General features: G+C 43.0%; 1 protein-coding gene across 1 annotated transcript; it reads left to right on the forward strand.

Moving 5' to 3' along the window:
* Positions 1 to 3987: 3987 nt before the first annotated feature.
* On the forward strand, positions 3988 to 23850 carry TNFAIP3 (TNF alpha induced protein 3). Its single transcript, XM_077813111.1, has 9 exons — positions 3988 to 4304; positions 8950 to 9262; positions 14097 to 14287; positions 14578 to 14725; positions 14897 to 15067; positions 16274 to 16454; positions 17916 to 18829; positions 20314 to 20546; positions 21575 to 23850. Exons 2-9 carry the CDS (start codon positions 8965 to 8967, stop codon positions 21842 to 21844), a joined length of 2406 nt encoding a protein of 801 aa, XP_077669237.1. The 5' UTR covers positions 3988 to 4304; positions 8950 to 8964; the 3' UTR covers positions 21845 to 23850.
* The last annotated feature ends 1890 nt before the right edge of the window (positions 23851 to 25740 follow it).

Here is a 25740-nt window from a genome sequence, read left to right on the forward strand (position 1 = left end):
ACAGACAGGTAATACCTGACAGGGTCTAAATAATTTTCTTACTCATACCCATCTTCACTCTTCCTTCCCTCCAGGGCTAAAATTGAAGGGGACCAGTGCCACTTGCTGCTGCTTCTTGAATATAACAGGTACACTGGATAAACCACACCTCTAGGTCTGCCTGCTTACCAGGTAAATCACTTAGGACTAGATCCACAAAGGAATTTAAGTGCCCAATTACCATTTAGGTGCCTAAATCCAAAATGTAGATTTCCCCCAAAGCCCCACTCAGCTGCCTAACCCTGAAGGTGTCATAAATATAAAGGGAAGGGTAACCACCTTTCTGTACACAGAACTGTAAAATCCCACCTGGCCAGAGGCAAAACCCTTTCACCTGTAAAGGGTTAAGAAGCTAAGATAACCTCGCTGGCACCTGACCAAAATGACCAGTGAGGAGACAAGTTACTTTCAAAGGGGGGTGGAACAAAGGCTCTGTCTGTCTGTGTGATGCTTTTGCTGGGAACAGATCAGGAATGCTCTTCAGAACTCCTGTAAAAACTTAGTAAGCAATCTAGCTAGAAATCCATTAGATTTCCTTTTGTTTAATGGCTGGTAAAATACGCTGTGCTGAATGGAATGTATATTCCTGTTTTTGTGTCTTTTTGTAACTTAAGGTTTTGCTGAGAGGGATTCTCTATGTTTTGAATCTGATTACCTTGTAAGGTATTTACCATCCTGATTTTACAGAGGTGATTCTTTTTCTTTAATTAAAATTCTTATTTTAAGTACCTGATTGTTTTTTCATTGTTCTTAAGATCCAAGGGTTTGGGTCTGTGCTCACCTATGCAAATTGGTGAGGATTTTTATCAAGCCTTCCCCAGGAAAGGGGGTGTAGGGCTTGGGGGGATATTTTTGGGGGGGGGAGACGTCTCCAAGTGGGCTCTTTCCCTATTCTTTGCTTAATACACTTGGTGGTGGCAGCATAGGGTTCAAGGACAAGGCAAAGTTTGTACCTTGAGGAAGTTTTTAACCTAAGCTGGTAAGAATAAGCTTAGGGGGTCTTTCATGTAGGTCCCCACATCTGTACCCTAGAGTTCAGAGTGGGGAAGGAACCTTGGCAGAAGGCATCTACATTCTCTAGGTGCCTAAGTTTCTACTGGTAAAGATCTCTAGGCACCTAAATTTCTGCTGGTGGGCATGAGCCCAGCTGGCTTCTCAAATTAGGCATTCCCCTGCCTCCCTCATCTATAGGGCTTGCCTACCAGATTGGACCCTGCATAAACCACAGCTGGAGGAAGAGCCACCTTTTATCCTATCTCCCAGCAGCTAGAACACCCACCCAGAATGTGAAAGTCCTTCTTCCAAAGCACCCAGAGGGTAGACTTGAACCTGGGTCTCCTGCATTATGAATGAGTGAGCAAAGGACTTGGTTTTAGGGGAGGAGGAACCACCACTTCCTCAGTGTTTCTGAGAAAGGACTGGGTTGACTAACTCCAGGAGAGGGTTCATGGCTGTGAATCCCAAACGGATAGCCCAGAGTTAGGAACCTAAGTCTCTTTGTAGGGCAGGTTTTAAGCCACAACCGTTACACTGATATTTCCTACTGACTAGGTTAGGCGGCTCCCTGCTCATCTTGCTGGCTTTTCCCATTCTTAGGCGCCTAACTCTCTCCATGCCTTGTGTAGGGAGCCTCTGCAAATAACTCCAGGCTGTGGATTACACTAGGCAGCAGGAGTACTTGTGGCACCTTAGAGACTAACAGATTTATTTGAGCATAAGCTTTCGTGAGCTTCAGCTCACGAAAGCTTATGCTCAAATAAATTTGTTAGTCTCTAAGGTGCCACAAGTACTCATTTTTCTTTTTGTGAATACAGACTAACATGGCTGCTACTCTGAAACTAGGCAGCAGGGCACCTTAAAGATGGAACTGCAGTGAAAAAAGTTAAAATAAATCAGTTAGTTTAATCCATACAGGGATTACCCTTTTCCCAAGCACAGCCCTGATTCAGTGAACATTGAGCAGAGAGAAGGGGAGGGCATATGGATGCCCAAATCCCACTTGCCTCCTTAAAAAAATCCACTTTTTCTGTGATAACATTCCAGATTTTGGGCCAGATACAGCAAGGTGCTGAGCAATCCCAGCTCCCAAAGAAGTCAATGGGGGGTGCTCAGTACCTTGGGAGGAGTTCAGCACTATGGGAGATCAGGCCCTTTATTACTACATGATATTCCATTGTGTGGGATTCTGTTACACTTGTGTGTGCCTTTAGGTTGTCAGCTTTCTGGGCACGAACGTGTTGTTTGTTCTGTACAAGTCACTTACACAAACAGCAATAATAGGTGGCTGCTTTGTTTATGGTATGTTAGAAGGCAACTATTGAGCTTTTCCAAGGCACAGTTTTGAGAGTATTGCTTTAAAAAATACTTGGTGCTTATTAATTAACAAATGTATATAGCCTGATAAATATAACTGAATCTTTACAAAGAGATACAAATTATAGATCTCTGTCTTGATGAATTTAGTGTTGGGCCCCCATCCTCATATGAGTAACTTTACTTATGCGAGTAGTCCTACAGTCCTGTGGTCAACTACAATGGAACTATTCACCTGCAAAACCAGATTAAAGCATATTAAAGCATTATAGGCCAACGCCTAAGGCCCCATCCCCTGGAGTCATGGGATTACAGCAGAATCTAACGTTTTCATTTAAACAAATATCAGAGTTACCAAGTAAAGCTTGAAAATGTGAACAAAGTATAACCAAAGTAGCAATGCTGTTTGAGTGTGCAGACAGCCTGAAACAATAGTTATGAATGAGGTGAACTGCCCATGCATCTTAATGGAGTGTCAACTCCATGACCTACTTTTCTGGGGGACCCTGCCAGCAGAGAGCTTTGTGTGGCAAGAGAAGAGTGCAGTGGTCCTGGCCCACCCACCCAAGCAGATAATCCCAGCAGGTGGGGTAAATACTGGGAACCTCCCTCACCACCTGTACCTGTCTTGGGGGTGAGAGGGAACCCACACTGATCATGAAAGGGGGGACAACTGTCATTCCTGGCAAGGGAGAGATAAGGGCTCTGTGTTGCTGCCCCCTGCCTTTCTGGGAGGGAAGAAAGCCCCCCCCCCATCAGTGCCACTCTAAGTGGGAGGAAGAGTCACCAGTGCAAGGGCAGGGCCATGAGGGCAGAGCTACAGGCACCTAGAGCACCAGACTGACATTATTCACCCCTGAGTAGTTAATGGTGCAAATAAGGCCTGAGTTACAGACCCATTTGTATGGGTGTATTTGCTGGTTAGTTATGCCAGCACAAGCCCCGGTGTAGGTGCAGTTATACCTGTATGAGGGTGCCTTCCTGCACTGGTGTAATCCCTATTAATACCACTACCTACACCCTGGGAAGGCTGAACCGCTTTAACGGTGCCCGTGTAAACAGGGACAATTTTGGTGGGTACACCAGAGCTAAGCGCCGGGACACGTCTCACCGGCAGGGCGCCTGACACGCAATTAACGACTGCGGCCTGTTTGGACTCAGATCCGCCCGGCCACCCGTTCAGCCCTCGCCTGCGCGGGGGGCAGGACCAGCCCCGGCTCACAGCCTGGCCCCGGCGGCGGGGGTTGCCGCGGGAGGCCCCGAGCCCGCCGGGCAGCTGCGCTTTGCAAGGCGAGGGAGGGCTGGAGCCCGCGGGCCAATTAATCCCCGCCGCCGCCGCCGCCGCTGTGCGGAGAGGAGAGGGGGGGAAGGAATAACGCCCCAACACGTACCGCCCCGGCGCCGAAATGCCCCGCGGTGACTCACGCCGGGCAAGCCCCGCGGCAAAGGCCGAGGAATTTCTCCGGTTCAGACGGGACGGGCCGCGGCGGCGGCGGCGGCGGCCGGGCTTGTGTGATCTGCCGCCGCGGCGCCGGGTGCGGGGCCGGCCCGCTGGCGCAGCGCCACCTAGGGGCCGCTCTGCCGCGGCGCAGGGAGGCGGCAGCTGTTCGGCGGCGTGTCACAGGTCGGAAAGTCCCTGGCGCGGGGGGCGGGGGTGGAAATCCCCGCTGCGCTGGGGCTTTTTTCTCTGCTTAGTAAAATAGAAAGGAAAAAACAAGAGTCTTTTTACTCCAGTTTATAGCCAGCGCAGCAGCGGCGGCGGCAGCAGCAGGGAGGGGGCGGCTGAGGGAAGCCCAGCCAGAGGCTGCTGAGGAGCCTGCTTCCCTTGCAACCGCGTCTGGTCGGGGCATTCATGGCTCACCAGCTTGGCTCTGCCCGGACCTTGGTGCATTGGCTTTGAGAAGGATTTTACCCGCCGCGCCGCGCTTTTGGAGGAGCCCTACTGCAGAAAGGTACCGGGCTCTGTGCTGCTCTTTGCAATAGTGCCTTTGCTTGCCGGCTCCGTGATGGCTGCTCCGGGCCTTGGCCTGGAGCACCCTGGGGGTGACCCTGGCGTGGGTCTCTGGCTTGTTTCTGTGGCGGAGGGTGCACTTCAGAGGGCCGTTTGGTAACGCGAGCAAATACTCCGACTCGCGCGATGGCAGCAGGTTGTAGCAGGTCTAATAGATCTGTGTTTTAATGCCCCCATCTCGGATAGTTTGGGGTGTTCTTGACTTTAAAAACTTCGCCGGCCATTCCAGAACGTAAATAGGAGGAGGAAAGGGGATTTGGAGAGCAGACAGAAGCAGGGGCACGTATACGTGTAATTACGCACTGACACACCGCTGTGGTGTTGTAAGTTACATAATTATTGATGACAGCTCATGTAGGTAGTTATGAAAGACCTATTCTTCTGATTGTTTTAAAAACGTATCGTGTGTAACTATTTGGTGGCTTATGGAATACCAGCGATGGAGGAGGAGAAGTGGATTGGCGATTATCTTGTCTACGGTAACAGTTTTGTTCCAGTTTCCCACCATTATAACACTGGTGGAGTGTTAGTGTAGACAGATTGCCACTGTCATTTGGGCCTGTACTGGGTAGAGTTCAACAACACAGTGGGTAAAACACCAGTGGGTTGTCTAAACTGATGCTCCCACCATTGCTAGGTTCCAACAGTGAGCAATTTTGAAGAAAAACAAGCTGCATGTACACATGTCAAATTGCCCAGTAGGGGGTACAGAGCTGGACTGCAAACTCAGAACCAGGGTCTGTTCTATTAAAATCTTACAGCGGAAGTATAATGTATGTAAACATATGTTTAAACCTTCTATTTGCGATTTAAAAAAAAACACCACCTTATTATTACTTAGTAGTTCCAGATTTCTTTTTAAAGTAAGAATCTGGTCTTAGTTACAAAGTACATTAATATATAATACTTATGTAGCACGTTCCATTTGAGCCCCTAGAATAGAAGTTGCTAAACACTTATTAATTTGTACTGTACTTTATAAATATCAGTGAATCAAACTTCCTATCACACTCATGAGCTAGGTAGGAAACTGTGGCAAGACACGATAACTGAACACAGTATAAATTAATAGTAATTTTGCATGGAAAGGGGAGCATAATTGATTGTTTACCTGTACCCAGTTCTGTAAAGTGTTCTTTCTTTATTCAACCACTTGCTGTAAAGTGTACTATGATACTTTATGAAGATGATATATATCAACTGTAATTAAACAGTGATAATTTTTTGTATTAATTTGGATAAAAACTAATAAAAAATCAGTGTTACAGTAGTTAGCATTCAGAGATGTTACTCTTTTTGGTTTATACACTTATTACCTAAAAGGCTTCTAATGAAGTTGTTGACCAGCCCATCTTGTTTGGACCTGGTGTCCCACATCCTGCCACCCAGTGGCCTAGGGTGGCCTTTTTTGTGGTTTCTCTGGTGTACTGAAAAGCCAAGCTATTATATTTCTATTAGGTTTACAAATCCTGCTCATGCCTGACAACCAACTTTTCACCTTGAAACAATGCCCCCTCAATCTGCTAGGTGAATTACACAACCACCCATTTGTTTCTTTCACAATCAGACCATCATAGTTCACCAACAAGCCAGATCCAGCTAGATGTTGATTGCCTTGCGTGAGATGTTAAATACCCTCACCTCCCATTCTTTTAAAATAGTTATTATTTGTTAAACGTTGACAATGTGCCATACAAAGTACAAGGCCCACACAAAGACCATCCCTGCGCCACTGAAGTTAATGAAATTTGAGGGTACTAAAGTATCGGGCAAGATTGCCCTAATAATACCCATCTGTTATATACCACATTTCATCAGTAGATCTCAAAGTGCTTTGGTTGGTAGCCTTTTCCTATCCGTATTTTACATTTGGAGAAACTGAGGCACAGAGCGGTGATGTGACTGGCCCAAGGTCACTCAGCAGGCCAAAGGTAGAGACAGGCATACAACATAGGTCTCCTGAGTCCCATCCAATGCTCTGTGTGCAGTTACATAAATATGAAAAGTATTATTGAATACGAAGGCTGATTTTTAAATAATTTTTGGTTGCACCTTTTCACAGAGTTCATACAAATGACTTAGATCAGATTTTTTTATTTGTTTTTTAACATCTTGAAGAATTTTCTGTGCTTTGGTTTCTTTATCTTATCTGGGTATAAACTGCTTTTTGTTTTGTTTTTTAAATTGTACTATTTTACACACTTTTTTAAAAAATCGTTCTTTTTAAATTGACAACTAATAATCATAAACGGCACAGACAGCAGTTCTCACATGTAATGGGGGGACGGGGGAATGCACTTGGAATAAAGGGGAGGTGGAAATCTAGTTCTGAATAACACACAGATTTAATACACCTTCTTTAGTGATAAACAAATTGGGTGTTTCATTGTTTCTTAATACTGGAAAGATCCATTTCCAGGGCCTAAACTTGCAACACATAATCAGGTGAGGAGTCCTTATTCATGCAAAAAATTCCATTGACTCAATGAGTCTCCTGGCGTACGTAAGGGTTTGATAGATTAGGGATTGGAAGCTGCTGAAGAGGGTAAAGAAAAGTGCAGCTGGGATTATAGTATATAATAAATTGATGACATTCTAATATTTTGTTTATATTGTCTCTCTCATTCCATTCTTAACTTTAAAAATTTGTATGATCTGGAAAATAGGTGCAGTTCTACTGATACTTGGGATTGGGGGAAATGGACAAGATAGGACATGAGTTAGTTAACATATATACTTTATAAAAACATCCAGTAGTGTGTATGTTTTTAATATGCAGTCTTGGCTTATAAAAGGTGCCTTCTTTGCATGTTCCAAGACATAATGGCCCTGACAAATGGCCATATCTCACACCCCCTTTTGTATGAGCAGACGACAGAACTCCCCCGGGTTGAGCAGATACAGGGTATACAGCTTTTTCAGCATCAGACACCCCACCACTGCCACCCAGGACTCCATAGAAACTCTTCTAAGCGTGCCCACTGAGCTCTTCCATCACAGAGTCTCGGTAGGGGATGTACAAAGCAGCTCTAGGCAGAGCAGTTTGGGGCAATAATAACTGCTAGGCAGTTCCCTTTGTAGCTATTGACCAGCTGCAGGGGAGCTATCACAATGGCAGCTACCAGAGCCAGGCAGATGTAGAGGGAGGCCAATATAGGTATGTGGAGGAGCAGTCTTCCATGCAGGATATCTCTGCCTCTGCAGATAGAGGGTTCCCTTCCTGGTGTATCTGTGAGATTGTAATACCTTTCCCCCTGCTTGCTCTGTGCCCCTCCAGGTTCTTATCACTTGAGAGGACAATTTCCTGACAGATGTGAAGTTTGGTTTTCATTTGCCATTGGCCCCTCTCAGTTTGGCCCAAAATCAGAAATCACAATATAGGTGTAATATTCTTTTAAGACATTTGATGAGAAAAGACTTGCTGGGTTCTCAAGTGCTGGAACATTTAAGGTTTATATGCATTTACTTTCCTAGATAAAAGTTAATTTTAAAACATTGAATAGGGGTGAGCACTGAGAGAACCAATGGAAGTACAGGCATGTGGATGTACTCTGTGTTCACACTTGGCTCTAGCCTGACACTGTGAAAAGACCTGATTTTCCTAGAACAAGCGTAAGACGTCTGGTCCCCAGTGGAATGCCTTTCAGATCTATGGATTTATGTTCTCCTCGCCCTATCCAGTGTGATGAGGAAAGGGGCAAATGGCGGTGAGCATTACTTGCCCCACAATGGAAAAATATTGGGGTTTTTGAGCGAAGTGGAAATGCTTCTTCAGCTCTGTTGATTTACCATTGAGTAATAATGGGCCTCTAATTCCGTACCTCCCCACCCCCACGCACACATGCATGTGCCTCTGCAATAATTCTAGCGTTAACATAACCTAAGGAATGTTCCTCTTATGTAGGTGTCTTATTCTATACCAGGTGCCTGCCTTGTTAGAAATGTTTCATTTGCTGCTTTGTTAGTTTTAAACATCATATGAAGTTATAAGCCTGGGCTGGGTGCTAACATTCCATGCAATTATTCTAGATGTCTGGGCGCTTTTTAATTTTGCACTGCACATCACATTGCTTTATGTAAGCTCTGCTACTCATGGGTAAATCTGAAGTGGTTAGAATCAGTTTTCTCTGGCATACGGTCAAGTTGAAAGCGTAAACTGTGCTTAAAGTTCAACAGGTTCACTGGAGATTACCCTGCTCCGTTGCTGATTAGACAAAGCTCTTGTTGTAAATTCCCATCCTCTTGATCTCCCCTCCTCTTCACCCCACTTTCATTTAAACTTCTCCTTTTAAAAGTACTGTAATTTCATTATGAATATATTCTCTTTTTTATTAAAGAGAAGACAGAGTAAAGAGACTGTGATTAGTAGTTGAGGATCTATAGCTGAGTAATGCTAAGAGATTCTTGGGTATGGATTTCATATTAATTATATAGTGCTCACTGTGGACTGTGTGGTTTACAGACAAAGTTGCAAACAAGATCTCTTCCTAAAGAATTTGCAGTCTAAATATCTATACCAGCAAGAGTCCTGTGATGTACATTAAGTAAGACTAAAAGAATGGTCTTTTTTTCTTTTTTTCCTTCAGGTTTCTTCTCAAAAAATGGCTGGCCAACAAGTTCTTCCCCAAGCTTTGTCTCTGAGCAATATGCTGAAAGCTGTGAAGATTAGGGAGAGAATTCCTGAAGACCTTGTCAAACCCGCCAATGGAATAATTCATCACTTTAAAACTATGTACAGATATACAGTAGAAATGTTCAGAATGTGCCAGTTTTGTCCTCAGTTTCGGGAGATCCTTCAGAAAGCTTTAATTGACCGATCCACCCAGAGCTCACTGGAACATCAGAAGAAGCTGAACTGGTGCAGGGAAGTTAGGAAACTTGTGCCGTTAAAGACTAATGGTAAGCTATGTGTGTGTCATTCCACTAGTATTAAGACAGGGTCATAAGGATGTAGCACGTTGTGTTAATAGGCTTGTAGTTTGCATTGCTAAAATAAAAACATGGTTGCTTTATTAAAATAATGTGTCTTTTTTTATCTTAGCAACACAAATCAAAATCCTGTTAACACAATATGCCAAACCAATTCTTAATCTCTGAGGATGCACAGTGTGCGTCACTGATATATCAACAGGTTGAAAGGTTCATGGACGTTTAATAATATCATAAATCTTTGGTATGGTAGAGTGATATGTCCTTATCGATGAGGACTTCAACCCCTACAATGCTGGCATTTTCCATTGTGCCTTCTAAGGACCTGATTCTGTACTAGTAGTTAGTATAGTACTATGACCCCTCATCATTGTAGTTTGCAGGCTGAACTCGGTTGTTAGTGATTTTTTGGTATAACTCTAAGTACTGTATCAGTTGGAGTGTCTTAGACTTCCAGCCTTTAGCTCTCTGGCTGTGGAGTCATCCCCTGATTAAGCTAACTAATGCTGAATTGTGTTATGGGATAAGAGGGCTTTCTTTTTTCCCTGCTTGTGCATAGCTGCGATTGTCATTAATGACAGTTACATACATGTATAGCAAGGTGCATAATTCCCGTTGATTTTAAATGAGAGTTAAAGAAAAGTAGCATGTGGTACTGCTTTTAATATATTTTATATTATTTCAGGGTCTTGGGGATGATTTGGGAGAGGTGTTTTATAAATGTGTGTCTTATAGTATCACCTAAAGAAAACAGGGCAAATATAGTAGATCATGGGGCTAGAGTCCAAAGATTTTGTGCGCAAGAGACTTATATTTAAATTAATTAGCGGTAAATTCTAATGGATATGAGAGTGTGAGCTGTGAAATATTGCATGTTCCTCAATCATTTCTTTTCATATGGACATACATACACACTACCCAGTCCCCCTCATTCATATTTCTTTCTCAAAATCTACAGTGTCCCATTACTGCTACTCTTCCTACATATGATGAAATTTTATGAAGAGTAATACAGATCTAATCATGAACATAGAAGCATCGTCTAGTGGTAACTAACACAACTACTAAGAAAACAATATAGGTCTATACGTCTGTAATAGAAGCCCTGATGCCGCAATGAACCCCCCATAAATTGTCCACTTGCACAAAGTTCCACTGACTTCCGTGAGCCGATGCAGGGGGTCTACGCATGTGGAGTTCATTGCAGGACTGAGGCCACATTTAGCACTTGTTGCAGCATTTTGCAAACACTAAATAAGTAATCTTGTCATAAGTGTTGTATCACACGATCTATTTCATGCCGTATAATTGTAGCCATGCCGGTTCCAGAATATTAGAGAGGCAAGGGAGTCCAATAAAATATATTACCTCACCCACAATATATTTCAGTCAAACAGATTAACTAAGAAAATGTATAATCTAGTGGATTGCTCCCTGAAATGAATAGAAACATTTTAGGCCCAGTCCTGCTATTAACATAACAAGGAACTGCACAGCACCCGCTGAATATATTTTACTGGATTGGGTGAGGACTGGAGGACATTATTTGAAATGGATATAATGCAATGGTTTCAGAATGTGACTTGTCTACTGCCTGTACATATGTGTACTAGAGGCATTTCTGGGATGTTAAAACTGCGATTTATTTGTTTTTTTTTAATTGCATTGAGTTCAGTGCACTGCTCCCAGGTCAGTAGGGGCTGTTGGTACTGCAAGGCATTGGGGAAGAAGAAATGCATCTCATTACCTTCTGTGGTTTATGCAAAATCACCACAACACAAGGCCTGTTCAGGACAAAGAAGATAAACAGTGTGGGTTGGAGGGAAGGATGCTTCAGAGTAGGAGTGGGGCGTGCAGGAACCCCTTTAATTTCCCTGGAAACAGTGTTAAGTCTTGATGAATGGAACAAGTTTTTCACATAGCATAAAAACAACGTTTTTAAGGGAGTTCATTTACTTAATCTTTAGATGTGTACAGAGTGAATTTGACAGTTTTTAGTCAAAGATGGATTTGCTATTTAGAACTCCTTACAGCTGCAGTTTTTTGAGAGCCAAGGAAACAAATGCTTCTTCTAGGATTTTGGTAACGTGAACTTTACCTAATATGTACAAAAGAGTATATATCTGGGTGATTCACCATGTATGCTCTGAGAATATGAGAATGGAGTAAATGAGGAAGGGAGTAGGAGGTATAAAAATTGAAACCATGTTTTTAAAAAAAAAATTCCAGTGTCTATTGGCTGTAGAGATTTCACTTGTATAATGATTAGGCAGTCATTCCAGCTCACCCTAACCACACCCACTTGGAAAGTCCAGTATGTACTTCATAGTTCAGATGTGTATACATCAGAACAAGAAGTACAATAGCTGTTGCTCAATTGCTAGTCAAATAACTTAACCCTGGGGAATTCCAAGTGTTGTATAGGGAATTTTGTACGGGTGGTTCTCAATAAAGAACTGAAAGTAAGTGCTATAATAAAAAAAAATCTTATCTTTGCTTTTGATTTTGCAGAGGGAAAATTTTAACAGGATGCGTTACTTGTCTTACTTTTATGTCAAATTTCTTCTGGTTCAGGCAGAAGACTTTTCAGTTAATATTGTGTATTTTTCCCTGATTCTGAGCCCAAAATATGTGGTTTTAAATGAGATTTTGCAAGAGAAGGTTAGGAAATCAGAAAATGAATTTCACCCTATTCAGAAGGCCTAAAATTATTCAGCAAGTCTGTAACCAATTACAAGTTTACAAAGGATTCATGGAGTGCTCAAGACCTTGTGCATGGCTTTGATTTGATTAGGCCTTTGGAGAACAGCAGTCATGAGAATGGGAAGGGGTTTAAAGCTCCTAATGTATGTAACAAACTGATACATTGGAAATAATCTGAAATAATTTCTTGTTGGTATCTTCAGATTTAAAAAATTACCATAAATACAAATTCTTGGTTCTTTGTTAACCTCCTTGCAATGTACAAGGAAATTAATGTGTCTTCGTGTCCTTAGATGACGTAAGTCCCTTTGTAGTGAACAGTGAATCCCAGTGGTGTCCAAGAATAGTTTCTTTGTGTCTTCCTTTCAGGATACCCTTGGGGAGGAAGAAGGGGCATGTGGTTAAAAGCCCAGGATTGGGGGAGGGATTAAAAACAGGTTTTATTCCCAGCTCTTAACATACTTTCTTGTGTTTACCTTGGGTAAGTCACTTAACTGCCCAGAGCAGGGGTGGGCAAACTTTTTGGCCTGAGGGCCACATCTGGGTATGGAAGTTGTATGGTGGGCCATGAATGCTCATGAAATTAACAATTCAGATATATTCAAATACACTTTATTTAATAAAGATACATTTTAGTGGAAATCAACATTAAAACTTACTTACGATTATAAATATACCATCATAACAAAGTATTACAATAATTAAACCAAACTTACCTCCTTTCCACACCCTCTTTGATTAATGTAAACAATGCAGCTGGCACTCCCTGGCCAACTACTCTTTGTTTTATCCTCAACAATGGAAAATTAACACTATTAAAACAGCAGAATAACCTAAGCCAACAAGTAGCAGGCACGTGGGCTTACACGTTGCAGGCTCTGATGGCGCTTTTGGGTTGTGCAGCTGCAGTAACATGCATGCCCTCACGCAGGTCTCACCTGAACACCTGGGAGCGTCGGGCAGGCAGAGCGGGGCAAGCTCCTGACCCCACTCCCGGGGGGCTGAATTAAAAGGTCTGAGGGACCAGATGCGGCCCGCAGGCCGTAGTTTGCCCACCCCAGCCCAGCGCCTCAGCTTCTTCTTCTGAAAAATGGGATAATACTTTCCTACCTCTCCGTGGAGCTATGAGGCTTCAGTCAATGTTTGTAAGGTATTTTGAGATTCTTAAATGGAAGGGGCTGTGTGTAAATGAAGACCAAATTATTATTTTATTTATCATTTTTATTCTGTCTTTCAAAAAGAAACAAGTGTCTGACATTTTTCACTAACCTGACACCTGACATTGAACAATACACTTCAGTATTAGGGTGAGAGGTGCCCTAGAAAAGCAGCAGAGATTGTTTCATGTAGGTCACTTATTACTTTCTTTTTGCTTTTCCTCTTGACAGGACTCTTCTGTCATATATAACACAGCAAAATGCAAGGCCTTGCAGTGCAGTGTCATCCATTATAGTTGAGCCCTAGACTGGCCCCCCCGGCTATGCATTTGGCACAGTCCCCAAATCTGGACCCGTGTATTTTCAATCCCTATCTTCTACGTTGCATCTTAAACAAGAGTAAACAATGCTTGTGGAGTAGAGGAAATCCCTCTGTTTACTGCGTTTATTTAATACGTTCTCTTAAGCTTTGTAGTTTTGTTTAAATTTATGATTGATTTATCCTTTTAAGACAAACTTAGTTATGTGTGAGGCATTTGCAAATAACCCCAAAATTTAGCTCATGTTGATTTATTGTAATTTTTCATCCTTTTGCCCATCAGTGTCAGATATAATGGGCTAGTTTACCCAGATTGGAGCAGGAAAGGTGGGATTTATACCTCCCTGCCACAGCCTGCCCCCCTGCATCCAGTGGAGAGTCAACTCAGGAGGGAACGGGTGGTAGTTTTTGGCATCCCTCCGTCCGTCCCTCAGGGTTTTCCTAAGGAGAGGGGCTCTAAGCTCCACCTTAGGAACCCCACTAGTGGAGGCTGTTGAGAGGAATTCAGGATCAGGTCTGAACTATATAACTTGGAATTTGTTCACTGTGCTTTATGGGCCAGTTGTTCCTTTTGCTACTTCTTAAGGAATTGTTTTTTTAAAAGTAACCAGTAACTTTCCCATAGGTGATGGTAATTGCCTCCTGCATGCTGCATCCCAGTACATGTGGGGTGTTCAAGATGTTGACCTGGTCCTGCGGAAAACACTGTTCAGCGCTCTGAAGGAAGTGGATACGCACAACTTTAAGCTTCGTTGGCAACGAGAGACACTTAAATCGCAGGAGTTTGTAGAAACAGGACTCCACTATAACACCAGGGTAAATTAACTTGACTGCATAGTGCTATGACATCGGGTTAAGCTAACTTGAGTGCGAAGACTTGGTCATGTTTACTTGCTTGGGTGGGACTATAGGGTGAGAGACAATTATGACAACAATCCTAAGAAGAAAAAAAGGATCGTTATGTTGATAGCTTGAGAAACTTTTTCTTTGGAAGAAAAGAAAAAGATTAATAGCTTGGAGACAGGTTTTGATATGCTGTGCTGCAACCAGTTCTTGATCTACATGTCTGTGAGCTGGTTCTAAAGAATATTTAATTCTTTCCTCAGAACTGGGAAGAGGAATGGGAGAATCTCGTCAGAATGACATCCACAGAAACATCAGTGGCCCGAAGCGGGTTTCAGTACAATGCGCTGGAAGAAATCCATATATTTGTCCTTGTTAACATCCTCAGAAGGCCGATCATAGTTCTTGCAGGTGAGTCCTCCATGCCAGTTGCCTTTTATGACTTAATGTTAAGTGCAAAATATATGTCTTTGTAAATGTTCTGTTGCAATGTTTTAAAACAACAGAAATAACACATTACACTTGTCTCATAGTTGAAAGGAATTTGACCTTATTAATATTCAGTGTTTTTTCCTTAAATAGATAAAATGCTGAGAAGCTTGGAGTCTGGTTCAAGCTTTTCTCCACTGAACGTCGGTGGAATTTACTTGCCTCTCCGTTGGCCAGCTGAAGAATGCTATAGATATCCTATTGTCCTGGGATATGACAGTATGCATTTCACATCACTGGTCACTCTGAAGGACAGCGGGCCAGGTATGTTGTATTCAAATTATCTGCTTGGGCTGTATGTAGAATTTGTATGATTTTTGGTATTTGTGTGTTTTCTGCCCCCCCACCCCCCTCTTGACAGTAAAATATTTAAAATATAATCTGATCAAGAGTTACATTTAAAATGGACACAACAAATGTAAATGATATATTCCTATTTAAATGTTCAACAGAGTCTTCAAAATGTAAATAGTTTACATGATATATATATATACCTGCTAGAGCAACGGTCCCCAAACTGTGGGTTTGCCCCCTGAGGGGGGAGGGTGCGGAGGAACATTTTTTGGGGGGGCACAGTGGGACCTGGGCCAGCCCCTGTGGGGAGGGTAGGGAGGGAACATGTCTCCGGTTTTGGTTCCCAGCCTCAATGCTGGGCTGACCCTGGCCCCGCTCCGTGCCGCATCTCCTGCTCCCGCCTTTCTGCCTTGGCCCTGCTCCCGGCCACGGCTCCCACTCCCAGCTGCAGCTATTGACCTTGGTCGCGGCCCCAGCAGCGGCTCCAGGCACAGCCTCAGCCCCCTGCCCCGCTCCCAGTCCCGACTCCCAGGAGGGGGCACGGACAGATTACATTACAGATAAGGCGGGGGTGGGACATAAAACGTTTGGGGACCGCTGTGCTAGGGCTTCCGGAGAGGAATCAAAGGTTGAGTCATATGGAGCCACAGTACCTATTGCTACTAAAGCACCATTTAGTGGATGGCTAGCTATTGATGGGTTCAGTCTGAAGCATTGCCTTTGCTGCAGGGTATTGAAATTTATTGCAATGCACTGACTTTAATTGGTGCCCTGCAGCAGCACTTTTTAGGGCTCGTCTACATCATGTGGCTGGGGTTAGTGACATCTCTGTCTGTGTGTTTGTTTTTTGTGTACCCTGTTGTGAATGGGAGAACACCTTTCTAGATTCATACTGGGAAATTGTCCTGTAATAAGGTTCAAGAAACTAAACTGTCCTATCCAGGTTAAGTATAAAAAAATGTATTAGGACATTGAAACCCCAAATGGTTCTCGGCATGCCCTAGTGAGCATCTTCATTCCATCTGCACTGTTTGGGAACAGGGATGTAATCATGCATGCTCTTTACAGGCACTGTTGCTGAATTTCAGAGTAAACAGAATGAAGGGATGATATTTTGCTAATCATATTTCACGGTTATTCCCATTTCGTAAAACTCACCCGTTTTGTTTCACACAGAAATCCGGGCTGTCCCACTGGTCAGCAGTGAACGAGGCAGGTTTGAAGACTTGAAGGTGCACTTTCTGATGGACAATGAAGAGATGGGAAAGGAGCAGCTACTGAAAGAGTACCTGATGGTGATAGAGATTCCGGTGCAAGGCTGGGACCATGGTACAACTCATTTAATTAATGCTGCAAAGTGAGTGATGGTGTTCTCTTCCTACAGCTTTATAGTTGTTGCTGATAAAAGTCTTATAGGATAATGTATTCAGTCTTTCCTTTCTTTCTCAGCACCATGCATATTTATATACACCATTATGAAATCATGTCACTATTAATAATAATGTACCTTTGGTGGCATAAGATGTTAGCTTGAAGCAGGCTCAAATTTAAATTCTGCAATTTCCAGTCTTTAGTTTCATAAGGTAGTTAATAAATTAGTCCTGTTGTCTGCCAGGTAGGTAAAGGGGTGTGACTGAAAATGAGAACTCGCATTCTTGTTTAAATAGCTTTTGGGCAAATTGTGCCTTGAAGTACATTCATTGCACTGGGGAAAGTGTGCAGCTGTTGTGGCCGACTGCACTGGCTTCCGGCATTCTGCTTGTCCAGTGCAGCCGCAGGCAGAACACTGCAGGGGTGTAGTGTGGAGGAGCAGGAGGCTGACTCCATGCCCACCCTCTTATGCTTAGGATATGCCCCTTTGGATGTAGAGGGCTTTTGGCTGTGCTAACCTCCTCTTTGCTCTGAGTGCACACTAACAGCAACATTCTGCCCACTTCCTGAACAGATGCATGAGGGAGAGACTCCCTGCAACCTCCCTTTCACTCCAGTCCCCGTGTGCAGGAAGTGTTCTTTCTGCTCCTGAAAGGTTCTGGATTGACCGCCTTGAAAATTAAAACCCCCCACCCACGTGCAGCATAGGCAGTGGTAAGACCACTTCTCCCCTTTTGCTGGGCTCATGTGCCTCAACCCTGTACCAAATGGATCACTTCTCCACATCTGCTCAATTGTGGCCTCTAACATAATTGCAGTGTGGGGTATTTTGTTTGTGATGTGGACACTAGACAAATAGGAACTTCTCTGAGCCAGGACAGGACATCTGCTCATTTCACAGAAGCAGGGTTTCCAGTTTTAGATATCAAAGCAAAAATGGGAGTAGGCATTTAAAAAATATGTATCAACATCTTTAGAGATGGAAATTGTTTGCAAAGTGGGCTGGTGGGTCCTACAAAATTCCCAGTTTACTCTGAGCTGAGCCCTGGAGTGCTGGACTTCAGTGGCCGCTAAAAGTTTGGAGTTTTTTAACATCAATTTACTCCATTCCAAATGAGCTGTAATGTGCCTACAGCTAAACGCTGAAAACTGCATTGGCCAGCATTCTGAGACTACTACCAACTAGGATTGTATCAAAGCACTATTTAGAGGTGAAAGGCTCCATTTAACTTTACTAGACAGCTTTCAAAATATGTCACTCAAAGCTACAATTTACCATTGTGTATTTTTAATTCAGCAATATGGATTTGTAATAATTATCTCTTTTCCTCCTTAAATTTATATGTCCTCAACCAGTGTTGCTTATATTCAATACCATGCCCACTCCTTGCCCCTTTCAGACACTGATATACATGTTGATTGTTTTGTTTTCTTATTTGGTCTTCAGGTTAGATGAAGGCAACTTACCCAAAGATATAAATCTGGTGGAAGATTACTTTCAACTGGTACAGCATGAGTACAAGAAATGGCAAGAGAACAATGAGCCTATTACGAGGGAGACCTCCACCAGGAATAGACTGGAACTGTCCTTACCTCAGCTGTCTCTTGTAGAGGTGAAATGTGAAACTCCCAATTGCCCCTTCTTTATGTCTGTGAACACCCAGCCCTATTGTCATGAGTGCTTTGAGCAGAGGCAACAGGGAAATAAACCAAGGAGACCAAGCACCAAAACAGCATCTGAAAAGCCACGGACGACTGGAGCAGGCTCATCTAGGGTTGAGTTTTGTGAGCCCGGAGGAGGGCTATCTGAGGAGCCAGTCACAGGGCCTCATTCTGCTCCTCCAACAGCTCCAAGCCTTTTTCTGTATAGTGAAACCACTGCTATGAAATGCAGGACTCCAAACTGCCCTTTTACGTTAAATGTGCAACACAATGGACTCTGTGAACGCTGCCACAATTCCAGACAGCTCAGTCCTTCTAACAACTTGGACAACCTGCGACATTTAAACAGTGTGACATGTAAAATCTGCCTTCAGGACACAAACAGGACCTTTAATGGCATCTGCAGCTCTTGTCTCAAAAGGACTACAGAGCTGTCAATTGCCCATCCTGGCTTCCTGCCTACATTCCATCAGAGATCTCACTCTGACCCTTCACAGCTATCGCAGAGCCTCCTTCAGCATTCCTGTCATGCAGCACCCAGCAACGATCTGCCTTCCGCAGTAATGCTTCAGGCTGCTCACAATTCGGAGGAAAGGAATGGAAGTAGCCAGTGCAGAAAACCTGGCTGCAAGTTTTTTGGGACTCCTCAGAATGAAGGCTTTTGCACTCTATGCTTCTTTGAGTACAGGGAAAACAATGGTAAGTGAAGCTAGTTTTAGTTCCCTAACACCTTAGCTTCAGGTCATTGTCTCTGAAGATACAGGGTGTTTTTGTGGGAGTTTTTTGTGTGGGAGAGGAAGCGTTGGAAGGAGGTGGTGCTAATACAAAAATATCAAGGATGGGCCAACCAATGGTGTAGAGCAGCAGCATTAATGTGATGAGAATATATCCTTGACACACTTATTCTTGTATAAACCATGGTACAAGATAAGGGTGGGATTTTTCAGAAGCACTCAGGATTGGCCCAGTTCTACTGAAGTCTGTGGTAAAATTCCCATTGACTACTGTGGAAGGAGAGCTAGGCCAGCTCTGAGTGCTATTGAAAAATCTCACCCATAAACCACTTTTAGTTGTGTTTTGCTGTGAATTGTCTGTAATTAAAGTGCCTTAATGTCACAGTGATAGGAGTTGTAGGAATCAGTCAAATACGACTTCATTGTCACTGCCTAAAGTCAGGTTTCATTAGTAATGCAAGGGCCGCATTCATCCTTGATGTAGCTATTGAAGTTACCTGTGCAAGTTAAGTAAGAAAGACTCTGTTTAAAAAAAAAAAATAAAAATAAAGTGGTTCTATATTAGAAGATCAGCAGTCACTTTAGTAGTGGTCACGTTTGGGAAGTTACATTATTAAAATGTGCCTATTTTAACCATTTTTTATTAGTTCTGTGTTGTATGTGAAGTCAGGCCCTCATATGGGCAATATTCTGTAGTTAAATCAAAGGATACAGTCTTTACCTGTTACTACTCTTCTCTAAAATGAGCAAGGATCTCTCGGGGGTAGTACCAAGAGATGAGTGTAGGAAGGGAAATAATGCATTTGTCTTGCAGAATAGCTCATTGCTGACACTAGTGGAGTACAGTCTGAAACTTTTCACATACCTTCAAGTTATGGAAGCTCTCTGGTAGATCATGTGGTAGCAGATATGTGTGTTAGCAGTTTATTTTCAGAGGTCATTCACAACATAATTTTTTCCAGTTGTGTATACTGTATTCCACAGCAATCTGTATATGTAGGCTTTTTAATAAACCAGTGAAATGTAGCCCATTCATTGCTGGTCCTTTGCGCTACCACTTCTATTTAACATTCCACTGAAATTGCAGGGAAATATTGGGATGAAATCCTGGATCCACTGAAGTCAACAGCAAAATTTCCCTTGACTTCAGTGAGGTCAGGTTTATGCTTCTGGTCCTTTTAGCAACTGTGATCTAACTTGAAAGTACAGAAGGAGGCAAACTTTGATTGAATTGTTTCAGCAACTTCTGATTTAAAAATAAGATTAGTAGCCACCATTATTTATATATCTTAAAAAAGGTGAATCTGTTCTGAGTATTTGGGGTGGCCTCATACCTATTTGAGGCTAGATGACTTGTTTTGGAGACCAAAGAATTCTGTGTTGCCTTTTCTGTAATCAAAAGTGTTGTTCTCATTCAAATAACCTCTCTCTTCTTGCTTTGTATGGTAGGCAGTGCCTCACTACTTCATCAGAGAAGGTCTCAAAGGAATTCTCCTGCTTCTGGACAGCCTGGGACCTCTGCTGCCACATTCCATAACACCATTTCCTGCCTGGGGCGAGAATGTGGCACCCTGGGCAGCACTATGCTTGAAGGGTATTGTCAGAAATGTTTTATTGAAGCACAGACTCAGCGATTCCGTGAAGCCATAAGGACTGAACAGCAGCTAGTGGGACAATCTGAAGTAAGTGAAACTATGGGAATCTTCCCCCAGTGTTGAACCCTGTACCCTTCACCCTAATATATCTTAATGAACAGTTTCAACTGTAGAATAGAAAATCCCCACGTTACTGCACCTCCACTTTCTGAAAAGGAAAATTTTGAGTAAGTCACTACTCTGCCTTCCGGAACTGAGCAACCAGGGAGGTGTGGAAGTCTTTCCCATGTTACATCTACAGCAGACAGTGTGGTGATGAACACCACAAAATATCTTGCAAGAGCCTTTGTCCCATTAGCATGAAAAGCCTTGGAGAAGTCATAGAAGAACAGCATCAGTGGCTACAGCTTTTTCTTTGACACTCCTTTGAGGCAACACAGCCAAGTCATTTCACAGTTTCTAAAATCTAGTACAGCACATCAAGATTACTGTATATAGGATTTAGCCTTGCTTCATATTGATTCCAAAGGGGGGAGGGAGGGTGGATTTTTCAACCGTGTTCAGTGTCGCCCTAGCTCTGCTCAGATTTAAGTGTATGGGAGTTTTATCATCAAGTTCACTAGGAATAAATAGGCCAATGCTGAGTGCTTTTGGAGATCTCCCCCTTCATAGCTGTGAAACCACATCAGGCAAGTTAGTCAGCTTCAGTAATGTCCAGCATCACTTTTATTTAGTTAATTTTGGAGAGAAGGGGGGGCGGAGGTGTTAAGTAGAGAGTTTTCAAGGAGGAAACTTTTTATAATAAATGAAAGCCTTTTAAGATTCTGTCTGATAAATCCTGGCCCATAACAAGCTTGGAGCTTTGTGCTCTACTGTAGTCTCAGAAGAAGGAAGTCTCTACCTAGAAATGGAAAAGGCTGGTGCTTTGGAAATCAGATTCTTGGAAAGCTCTTGTAAATAGTGCTGCAGCACTTCTTGCTGCCACTGTATACTGAACAAACCTGAAGTGGTTAAATACCAAAACATAGCAGCGTCCAAAGCAATTAAAAGCCACTTATGCTGCCAGCATTGCAACTGACAGGTTTTTTTTTGTTTTATTTTTTTAACCTTTACAGAGAACTGGGCAACACAGAGACTTACAGGTATCAACAGTGGGGAGCCAAAAGCGAAAGTGTGCCACGACTTCTTGTAGGAACAACTTAGCCTGCAGAAACGATGAGCTGTGTCAGGAGTGCCAGCGAGTTCAGTCTGGGAATCCTAGAGGGCCAGCTGCAGAAGAGCCTCCGAAACAGCGCTGCCGAGCCACTGGCTGTGATCATTATGGCAATAATAAGTGCAATGGCTACTGCAATGAATGCTACCGGTTCAAAGAGCTGTATGGCTAGCAGAGAAGTGCTGGCAAAGAGCAAGGAAGCAACATCTGCTTCTACCTCGCTGAAATGGTGCTATGTCCAAAACACTTAAGAGGCCAGCCATGGCACGGTCCATTTGAACCGTGTGACATATATATGGCTTTAGGGGGAAAATAAGCTGTCTGGTTTTGTACATATTTATGTCCATGAGTATGAATAAATATCCACTTAATACAAACACTGCATACATGGTCCAATGAGAAGTCAGTTTGCTTTCTGCACAGAGGAATCTTGCAGGAATGATCTGCTATAATGCTGACTCCAAACTCCCTCTCCTCTCGGATTTAAAATTCCTAGAGTGCATACTGTGGCAAAGTAAAGCATTTGAATACAGAAGACTTTGCCTTTGCACTAATACCTCCTCTGCACCTTGTCAGAACTGATCATTCAGAGTGCAAGAACGTTCAACCAATGTCTGAGATGCAGAGCTTCTTGAATTGGCCTGAGTCAGTGTTTTGCTCAGTGTGAGGCTGACCTTTCTTGAGAGGACTCCATTCTCATCCAGGGGAGTCTGGTGCAAGCTGGGGGTGAGGACGTAGATAAGAAATTTGTTTTTGCTTGCTTAGTTGCCTTTGTCTAAGAGCTCTGTCTTGCATGTAGAGTGTTCTGGTTGGTTCTGTGTTTGCTGAGCCCTGGGCAGAAAGAAGTCAGAAATGAAGGACAACTCGCAGCCTTCCCAGTCAACATGTTTAACCAATATACCTCCCTTTCCAAAACCCAAAAATAATAGGGACCCAATGAGTAAGCCTATGACCATCAGCTACAAATGCATTTACATGAAGGGAGGCCTGAACACTCCCCTCCCCATCCCCTAGGGAAGGAAATGCCACCACAAGGTATGAGAAACAGCCCTAGGTTTCAATGCTGCTGCCAAACTGACCCTGTCTGCTTTGGTGTAGGAGGAAGCACATTGCAGTCAGAGCTGTGCAAGCTGCTCTTTTCTTATTTTATTGCCCCCCCCCACACTTTTTTTCTGGCATCGAGGGCCCGATCCTGCAACATGACGAGCGCCTCTTGTGCAGCGGTCAGAACCATTACCTCCTGTTTTGGGAGTTAAGGGCACAACCCATCTCAGGATTGGGCCCTGATTATCTCTGCAGTTGCTGCTCAGATATTTTTATGCCTTCCAGGGTATCTGTTTGTTCAGCTGAAGGACTTTATTTTATTTTTGTAATACTTGGTTTTCTACAGCGGCAGAGTATCCTGGACAAAATATATACATACAGTCATTCATGAGATCCAGCCCATGCCCTGCAGCTGAGAGACCAATTCTGCCGCTTACTCCTTCATATGTTCGAGATTACTTTGTAACCAACCCCAAAATGTAAGGAAGGTTTAAAAGTAAGCTCCACGGTACACAACAGTGGCCACTTTTGTGGCTCCTGTAGCTGCTGTCCATGTCTAATGATTGCAAGTTTGTATCCCTCCTGGTTTTAGAGGGAGGTTTGGATTTACATTTGCAGGAATGGTATGGCCTGGCTTTTGTTGCTGCTGTTTGAGGTTGGAAATCAAAGGGAGCGTTGCCATGGACTTCAGTGGGGCCAGGATTTCACTCCTGGAGTTCAGGCCTCACTTCTCAAGCTACATTTCTTTCTCTAGCAAACTTGCCTTGTTTCCTCTGATTTTCATCCCACCCCATCCCTGAGTTTTTCAGCTTTTATTGCTGCTATTATTTTGGAGGAAGCATCATGTACAACAGCTGCTCTGATCTACTTTTCAAATGGAATCTTTTGCAACTGTGTCCAACCCAAAACCACTTGTTATTGAACTTTTTTATATATATTTGTGAACTTTTACAATAAATGTGAAACTGTTAAGATATTTATATTATTCAAATTATGTAACTTGAAATTTGCACATTTTAGGAATTTTTTTAGTAAAATAATTTACTCATTGAATTTCACAAACGTCGACTAAGTAAATGTATAACTGCAAAAAAAATTTCTCCAATATAAAGAAATAAATTATTGAAGGATTAACTTTGATATTTTACATTCATGATTAGTGGGAGAAGAACATATAGTTAGGTGCACAGGCACTGATCCAGGAAAGCATCTCTATTCAGGACAGCAATTCAGCATGTGCTTAAAGTTAAACATGCCCTGAAGCGTAGTCCTGAACAAGACGTAAGAATGTGCTTTCCTGAACTTGGACCATGTAGCCCAGTCCTTTGAGGAGCAAAGTGCTATTGCTGGTGAGCATGCTTAAGTGTTACTGAAGTCAGTGGTCTTGCAAAAAGAGCTCCACACCTTTCAGGATACTGCATGTGAAGCAAACAACATCCTTAGGGACGTGGATCCTGAGTAACTTCCGTTCTCATTAAAGTCTGTGTGAGTTCAGGACACTCAGCAGGACCTGAACCCATGGTGAGTAATGAAAGCTAAGAACCGTCAGCCCTGTTGCTTGGAACTTCTCAGCCCAGGAAGGAAGTTTTTTCGACCGAAAGCATTAAATCCCCATGATATTTTCTCTGCAGCTTTCTGGGGCCATTACTCATAACTCTAAAGTCACATGAAGGTCTATATCACTCTGATGTCTCTTATGTAAATGAGCACACACTCTGTCTCGTGTGATCTAGTTGTGGGGGAACGACAGAGCAAATATATTTCACACACCCTGGTATTTCCCTAATCTTTTTGGGGAGGATTTTGATCTTCTGAAGCTTGATGACCTCTGCCTGGGCACCTAGTATTTCTCCTTGGGCTTCTACATTTCTTCTTTCCTGTATTGCAAGAGAAGAATATAGTTGGGGTGTCTCCCTTTTTGACTACTACTAAAGAGCTCTGCTGTTAGATGACTAAATAAAAACCCTAGTTTGACCGGGTTTCTTTTCTTACCAAAAAAGTAACACTTTTATGAAAGAACAGGCTTGGAAACAGTCTTTTGTAGCTTTATAAATCCCTGTAATATGGTGTCACACAGGAGTCATTTTTATTTTTGTTAAGGCCAGGGTGCCCTATTACCTACGCAGTGATTCTAATGTGAGCCAAGCTGGGAAAATGAATGGTCAGCGTGTTAGCTGTGACCTTGAGGTTAAACACCAGCAGACATGGCAATTCATTGTAATGCAATATTATGCTAGTAGATAACCTCTGGTCCAGAAAAGAAGAAAGTCACATGCCATCCTTTAGCATAGGTCACAGAAGAAATGCCTGTGTTGATCTTTCTCTAGGCTGCAAGACCACTTTCACGGTGCTGATCTAGGGTAATGGACCATTTAGGCCGATAGGGAGAAACAGTGCAGTGAGACAGCATGAAGCTACATGTGACTCATGAAAAAAATAGACTTCACCTAACTACAGTTACTTTTTAACTCTGATATTCCAAAGGCCCCAGCCAGGGTCACAGTCACATTGTGGTAGTACCATGCAAATAACTTCAGGAGAGGTGGCCCTGCCTTGAAGAGCTTACAGTATAAGAACCAGATCATGGCTGAGGCAGTACAGCCACACAAGAGCATAAAATGTCACATTTTTTACTTTGGGTCACAAAGCCATGTGAGTAGGGGTAAATGGGTTTGTGTCAATCCTTCCCATAATCACCTTCAGCCAGTGGTCAGATGTCTTATTTAATTAGCCGGTCTTGTTATAGTCCCTGTACGCCTCAGTGCAGAGACTACTGTTAATCCAGTAGCAATCTCTGAAGTTAAGGATTTTGAAAATCAGGAATACAATCAAATGGAAATGAGAGAGGCGTGTTTGGCTGACTGAGTTAGTCCCAACTACCTAATAATAATAGTAATTTACACCATAGCAGTCTTTCTTTCTGAAATAGCCATCAGTGCTTTAGACTATAGATCTCAAAACAAAGAAATGCCCCTCCACACACTAGCAGTATGGAAAAATTATTTCAGAAAAAAATCCTTATGT

The sequence above is a fragment of the Eretmochelys imbricata genome, chromosome 3 (assembly GCF_965152235.1).
Source record: "Eretmochelys imbricata isolate rEreImb1 chromosome 3, rEreImb1.hap1, whole genome shotgun sequence".
Classification (NCBI taxonomy): Eukaryota; Metazoa; Chordata; order Testudines; family Cheloniidae; genus Eretmochelys; species Eretmochelys imbricata.